General features: G+C 40.8%; 1 protein-coding gene across 2 annotated transcripts in view; it reads right to left on the bottom strand.

The window, feature by feature from the left end:
• The window catches only part of Fbxl20 (F-box and leucine-rich repeat protein 20), a 75,176-nt gene that overhangs the window by 36,108 nt on the left and 31,112 nt on the right, over nt 1-7,956 (bottom strand). For both annotated transcript variants that reach the window (XM_013038096.1, XM_013038097.1), the window contains exon 2: nt 3,445-3,506. In XM_013038096.1, coding sequence (XP_012893550.1) covers nt 3,445-3,506 — 62 coding nt within the window. The remainder of the gene's footprint in view (nt 1-3,444; nt 3,507-7,956) is intronic.

A 7,956-nucleotide genomic window follows, 5' to 3' on the forward strand; every position in this document is an offset into this window, starting at 1 on the left:
AACCCAGGGCCTTGAGCATGCAAGGCAAGAGCTCTACCACTGAGCCACCTTCCCAGCCCCCCGCACTTGCTTTTAGCACAGTACTACACATACCCACACACACAAACACCTGAATAATCAAAAAATGAAAACAAAACATTTGAAGGAACAAAAGAAGTTTGGGAAGCTAGAAGCCAGTGGCTCATACCTGTAATCCTAGCTATTCAGGAATATAAGATCTCAGGATCTTAGTTCAAAGCCAGCATGGGGAGGAAAGTATATGACATTCTTACCTCAAATTAAACACCAAAAAGCTTGAAGTGGAGCTGTGTGTGGTAGAGTGCTAGCTTTAAGCAAAAAAGCTAAAGGACAGATCCCAACTCGAGTTCAAGCTCCATTACTGGCACACGCACATGTGTGCACGTGTGCGCATGTGCACACACAAGCTTTATAATGGTATAATTCACATACATAAAATTCAATGGCATTAAAGCATATACTTTAACGACTTTTTGTAAATTTTATTTATTTTTGGTGGTGATGTGGTTTGAACTCAGGTCTTGGTAAGCTACGTAAGCCTTCTAACTTTGGTTGGAGGTAAATCCCCAACTCCATAATTCTATTTTATAATTTTTTTTTGGTCAGTCCTGGGGCTTGAACTCTGGGCCTGGGCACTGTCCCTGAGCTCTGCAGCTCAAGGCAAGCACTCTATCACTTGAGCCACAGCACTACTTCTAGGTTTCTGGTGGTTAATTGGACATATGAGTCTCATAGACTTTCCTGCCTGGGCTGGCTTTGAACTATGACCCTCAGATCTCAAAGAGGGGTGTGAGCCAACAGCACTTGGTTATATAAACTTTTAATACCATCAAAATCTCTAATGTCAAACTGCAACCAGTGCCTGTACTATTCCCAGTCTCAAGCAACTAGATTTGTCTTTAATGATTGTCTTTCATATTAATCCACATTAATTCTACAAAATGTAATTATACAGTTTCATCTTTTATATCTGGTTGTTCTTATTCTTCATTAGTATTTTTTAAGGTTCATGCTGCTGGAGCATGTTATTTAACAGTCTGTTCCTTTTAATAGTATTCCAGTACATGGAATAACCCTGTTGCTTACCCACTAGCTGATAGAAATTTAGATTGCTTCCATTTTTTGCCTATGGTGAATAATGATGCTATGGTCATTCTCCAACAAGTCTCAGGGTAGAAATATGTTGCTCTTGATAGATTCTCAGGAAATCGCTGACTCATTCACTAAATTTATGCAAAATATTTTCGGAGGGCCATACTGGTGCTTAAGCTCAGGAACTCAGACTTACTAAGTAGTAATTTACAGTATGAAGCCCATTATTGAATTAGTTTTTTGTTTTTGTTTTGTTTTTCCCTTTTGGGGCAGTACTGGAGATTGAATTCAGGGCCTTGTGCTTGCTAGGCTAGTGGCCTATTATTGAGCAATATCTCCAGTCTCTTTTTGCATTGGTTACTTTTGAGCTAGAGTCTCCTTTATGCCTGGGCTGCCCTTGGCTGTGATTCTTCTACTTCTGTGACCCTATGCCACTGGTCCAGCTATTGTGCTTCCTCTCTATCTAGGATAACAGGTACTCAAAGCTATTGAGAGAGATTGGCTTCATATGTGATCCCTCCATTTCCATCTTGCAAGTAATTAGGACTACAGGCTTGAGACATTGTTGCTTGGCTGCACTGGTTATTGTTGATAGGATCTCCCTTACAGCTTTGCCAAGCATCTGGAACATGATCCTATTTTTGACTTTCTATGATAGCTGGGATTATAAATATGTAAACTGTACAGAGCTACTGGTTAAGAAGAAGTCATGTGTTTGCCTAGGCTAGCCTTAGACTATGAAACTCCCAATCTCAGCCTCCCAAATAGTTAAGATTACAGGTGTGAGCCACTGGCACCTGGCTCAATCTATACTTTCTGACTAAAGTGTTTAACGCATTTACAACTGGTTGGACATGACTATTTGTGGTCTATGTCATATCATTTTTAAAATATGTCATATCTTTTCTAAGTCTATTCCCCTTTTACTTTTATTCTTTAGATATCTTTCAATGTGCCATTATAGTTTAAAAAAAACATATATTTCCTCCAGTTATTTTTTAAGTAGGTTCTCTAGTAATCACAACATGTATCTTAACTAGTCACAATCTATTCTACTTCAGAATACTACTAATTTACTTTCTGTAAAAAACTGCAATAGAACTCTACTTCTCTTTTCCTTTTTGTTATTATTACACATTACATACTTATCTCATAACTCAAAATTACAGTTTTATCTTATGCAAATGCCTTTAATTCAGTTAAGATAATAAAAGAACAATTTATTTATAGTCTTTTATATTTACTTCTATAATTAACATTTACAATGTTTTTTCTTCAAGTCACCATCTGGTATCCTATCCTTTCGGTTTGAAAAATCTTTAATAGTACGTGTAAGGAAGATCTGCTAACAACAAAGTGTCTCAGAGCTTGCTTATTTGGAATATTTTTTATTTTACCTCCATTTTTTTCCCTTTTGTCAATGGGGATGGAACTCAGGGCTTCATATTAGGCAAGTGCTCTACCATCAAGTTATTCCCTGGCTTGTCTCAATTAGGATTCTCCAGAGAAAGAAAACCAGTTTGAGATACAAAAAACTGGAGGCATGGCTCAGGTGTAAAATGCCAACTGTGGCTGAAAATTATGGGAGTTGGGCATGTAACTCAGATGTAGAATATTTGTTTGGCATGTATAAGGCCCTGAGTACCATCCATAGCACCAAAAGAAAAAGAAACAGCCAGAGGCCAGCTCAAGGCTGTAATCCTAGCTATCCAGGAGATATAAGGATCAAGTTTCAAAGCCAGTCTGGGCAGGTAAGTTTGTGAGATTCTTATCTCCAATGAACCACCAGAAAACCAGTGGTGCTGTGGCTGAAGTGTTAAAGAGCTACCCTTGTGCAACAAGGTCAGGGGGAGAGCCTATACCCTGAGGACAAGTTAAAAAGAAAAAAGGAAAAAGAAAAAAATAGGGTTCGGAAGGTGGCTCAGTGGTAGAGTGCTTGCTTCGGCATGCATAAGGGACTGGGTTCGATTCCTCAGCACCACTTAAACAGAAAAGGCTGAAAGTAGAGCTGTGGCTCAAGTGGTAGAGCACTAGCCTTGAGCTGAAATGCTGAGGGACAGCGCCCAGGCCCAGAGTTCTGGACTCACGATTGGACCCAAAAAAAAAAGCTCAGGGACGATGCCCAATCCAGGCCCTGAGTTCAAGCCACAGGACCAGCACCAAAACAAACTAAAAGCAAAAGCAAAGAAAAATAATAATCTAATAATTATAGACAACTATATACAAATGAGAATTAGTAATATAACTGCAACTTTTAAAATATACAAAAATATACCAAAAAACAAATCAACAACACCCTCTTCCTAACCAAAAAAGAGGAGTATTCAGACCTACCTTAACAGGAGTTCTTTGGGAAGTTTTTTATTGATCACAGCTTCATCACTATTTGAGAACATCTGTAAACACAAAGCCATTGTGTCAAAAAGAAGCCAGGCACTGGTGGCTCATGCCTATAATCCTAGCTACTCAAGAGGCTAGCCCCGGCAGGGAAGTCCATGACACTCTCATCTCCAATAAACACTAAAAAACCGGAAATGGCACTGTGGCATAAGCGGTAGAGCGCTCACCTTGAGCTGAAGAGTACAAGGACAGTGCCCAAGCCCAGAGGTTCAAGCCCCATAACCGACCAAAAAAAAAATTTTTTTTAAATTACTTAGAATGTTCAACTCAAGAGAAGAAATTTTCTAAGGCAAAAACTATATGGTGTTACCCTATCACCTTTATCGATAAGGAAACTGAGCTACAAAAGGTTTACTACTCAAAATCATATTACTAAGGATTATGTTAAAATAAAATTAAGAAGCTAGGCATGATGGTGCATGCCTATAACCTTAGCACTCAGAAGTATAAGGCAGAAAAATCATGAATTCAAGGCTAGCCTTAGCTATAGAATAAGACTTTGTGGAGAGCAAGAAGAAAGAAAAAAAGGAGAGAAGAAAAGGAAGGGAATACTAAGATGAGTTGAGTCTATAAACTTGGCTTATATTTTATTTTTCCAGAAGGTGTTCAGAAGCTGCAACAGCATAATTATTTTGTGTCTTATATATCATGCAGAAAAATAAAGCTTCCATTAGGTTATTTATTAAAGTCTGTTTTCTTCTAGGGATAGAGATCACCCAGGACCTTGAACATGCTAGACAAAATGCCAGGTCCCAGTGGCTCACGCCTATAATCCTAGCTACTCAGGAGGCTGAGATCTGAGGATTGAGGTTCACAGCCAGCCGGGGCAGAAAACTCTGTGAGACTTATCTCCAATTAACCACTAGAAAACCGAAGTGGCACTGTGGCTCAAGTGATAGAGTGCTCACTTTGAGCTGAAGAGCTAAAGGGACAGCACCCAAGCCCAGAGTTCAAGCCCCATGACCGAAACCCCCCCCAAAAAAATAGCTCTACTAAGAGTCCACCTCTGCCCCTGAGCTTTTTTACTCAATGCTAGCACTCTACCACTTAAGCCACAGCTCCACTTCAGGCATATTGGTGGTTAACTGGAGTCTCACAAACTTTTCTGCTTAGGATGGCTTCCAATCATGATCATCAGATCTGGTAGCTATCATACATAATCCTAGAACACAGAGATCTGAGGATTGTGGTTTAAGGCCATCTGGAACAGTCTATTCTGTGAGACTTTTATCTCCTGTTAACCCCAAGAAAGCCAAAACTGTGGCTCAAGTGGTAGAATACAGGCCTTGAGCAAAAAAGCTATGGGATACCACCCAGGCCTAGAATTCAAGCCCTAATACCTGTACAAAGGAAGTAATGGGGCTAGGTGCCAATAGCTCACACCTCTAATCCTAGCTCTGAGGAGGTTGAGAGCTGAGGACCACAGTTCAAAGGCAGCCCCAACAGAAAAGTCTGTAAGACTTTTTATCTCCAATTAATTACCAAAAACCAAGAAGTAGAGCTGTAGCTCAAGTGTAGAGCACTAGCCTTGAACTCAAGAGTGAATGTGCCCAGACACTGAGTTAAAGTCTCAGGACTGGCACGGGGGGGGGGCAGGGAAGGGAGTTAGGGGGGGTGGCTTAGTGGTAGAGTGCTAGCCTTGAGCAAAAGAAGATCAGGGACAGTGTTTAGACCCGGAGTTCAAGCCCCAGGACTTGCAAAAAAAAAAAAAAGCCAATTACCAGTGGCTCAGACATGTAATCTTAGCTACCCAGGAGGCTGAGGTTGGAGAATTGAGGTAGGAAGTGAACCCTGGCAGAAAAGTCTACAGATTCTATCTCCAAAAGCTTGGCTGGAGGCATGATTCCATGCAGAAAACAAGAAACACTTGCTCTATGGTGACCCCTGCTGCTCAAAGTTACCAGTCATCTAATTATTCTTCAAGCTTTATAGACAGACCAGAATTAATTTTTAGGTAGCATATAGCTATGGAGAGAGAAGGCTATATTATCCTGTAAGCTTTGTATGTTATGGTAACTTAGTCCTGGCCAATGAGATAAAAAGCAAAAAGTGATGTGTGTGATTTTTAGGAGTATCCTTAGGAGAGGATGTGCCACTTCTTTCCTTTTCAATTCTGTCCTCAGAATATTTTAAAACAACTGGTACTGTATCTTGAGTCATGAAACTGAAGACCAGTTTTAAAGAAAAGCAGGAAGCCAGAAAGTTTCCAAATTACTGCAGAACACAGCTTAAAACTGTCAACATCCTCACATTATAGGAGAAAATAAATTTCTATTATTTTAAAGCCAATTTTGGTTTCTGCCTCTGACACATACAGCTAAACTTTTTTTGGGTCGTGGGGCCTGAACTCTGGGCCTAGGCGCTGTCCCTCAGCTCTTCAGCTCAAGGCTAGCGCTCTACCACTTGAGCCACAGTGCCACTTCCGGCTTTTTTTTCTTTTTCTGCTTATGTGGTGCTGAGGAATTGAACCCAGGGCCTCACGCATGCAGGGCAAGCGCTCTCTACCACTGAAGACACCTTCCCACCCCACTAGTGTATTTTATTTTGATCTTAAAATTATCTTTCACAAGATGAAAAATTATGAGGATTGGTTACACAATATTGTGAATCTGCTTAACAATACTGTGTAATACTTAAAAAGTTAAGATGGTACATCTGTCAGAAGTATTTTATCATCAAAAATTTAAAGGTGCTTTCACATTTAATAGCTGTAAAATATTGTTATATCTTATAGTTAAAAAAATCAAGGGCTGGGAAGTTGGCTCAGTGGTGGAGTGCTTGCCTAGCATGCATGTCCTGGGTTCCATTGCTCAGTACCACATACACAGAAAAAGACAGAAGTAGATTGTTAGCCTTTAGCAAAAGAAGTTCAGGGACAGTGCCCAGACCCTGAGTTCAAGTCCCAGGACTGGCAAAAAAAAAAAAAAAATCAAAAGCAAGGTGGTGTGTCAGTGGCTCATGCCTATAATCCTAGCTACTCAGGAGGCTGAGATCTGAGGATCACAGTTCAAAGCTGGCCCTAGCAGGAAAATCCATGAGACTCTTTTTTTTTTTTGGTCGGCCGTGGGGCTTGAACTCTGGGCCTGGGCGCTGTCCCTCAGCTCTTCAGCTCAAGGCGAGCGCTCTAACACTTGAGCGACAGTGCCACTTCTGGTTTTTCTGGTGGTTATTGGAGACAGGTGTGAGCCACCAGCGCCAAGCTTCCATGAGACTCTTATCTTCAATTAACCACCAGAAAACCAGAAGTGGGCTGTGGCTCAAAAGGTAAGGCACTAGCTTTGAACTAAAGAGCTCAGGAACAGTGGCCAGGCCCAGAGTTCAAGCCCCACAACCAACAAAATAAAAAAAAAATAATAAAAGAATAAATGGGGCTGGGAATGCAGATTAGTGGTAGAGTGCTTCTTGCCTAGAATGCATGAAGCCCTGGATTCCATGCCTCAGTACCACATAAACAGAGAAGGCTGGAAGTGGTGCTATGGCTCAAGTGGTGGAGTGCTGGCCTTGAGCAAAAGTGCCCGGGCCTGGACTTCAAGTCCCAGGGCTGGCAAAAAAAAAAAAGCATTTTATGGTATCTCTGATGATATATAGTGAACAAAACCAATGACAGGTACTCCACACAGCAATCTCAATCTCTTATGAGCCCAAAATCTCAAAACCAGCTTAGATGATATGCTTCACATCAGAAACAGCGAAAAAGGACTTTGTTTAGATGACCATAATACAAATGGAAACCACAGTGCCTAGAGATTGCTGAATCAATAGATGTTATTTATGCCCTAATCCCTTTTTTGTTTGTAAATTCCCAGTAGACTTCTATGGCCTTTTTACTTTATATTTCTTTCTTTTTTTTGTCGTGGGGCTTGAACTCTGGGCTTGGGCGCTATCCCTCAGCTCTTCAGCGAGTGCTCTACCACTTGAGCCACAGCACCACTTCTGGTTTTCTAGCAGTTTATTGGAGATAAGAGTCTCACCAACTTTCCCGCCTGGGTTGGCTTTGAACCATGATCCTCAGATCTCAGCCTCCTGAGTAGCTAGGATTATAGGCGTGAACCACTGACACACCACCTTGCTTTTGATTTTTTTTTTTTTTGCCAGTCCTGAGTGGCGTGAGCCACTGGTGCCCTGATTTACTTTATATTTCTATGGTAGTTACCTACGAAATACATAAAAACAAAAACAAAATGCTACAATAAAAATAATTTATTACCCATTTAATCTGTGAATTACAAAAGAAAAAATATAACAAAAGGTTGACTATTATTATACAACAACACAATAAAAAGAAATGATGAGCTGGTGGATTGGCTCAAGTAGTAGAACACTTGCTTTTATTTATTTATTTATTTTTGGGTCCGGTCATGGGGCCTGAACTCTGGGTCTGGGCACGGTCCCTCAGCTCTTCAGCTCAAGGCTAGCGCTCTACCACTTGAGCCACAGCGCCACTTC

This window comes from Dipodomys ordii, unplaced genomic scaffold (genome assembly GCF_000151885.1).
Source record: "Dipodomys ordii isolate 6190 unplaced genomic scaffold, Dord_2.0 Scaffold7, whole genome shotgun sequence".
Classification (NCBI taxonomy): domain Eukaryota; kingdom Metazoa; phylum Chordata; class Mammalia; order Rodentia; family Heteromyidae; genus Dipodomys; species Dipodomys ordii.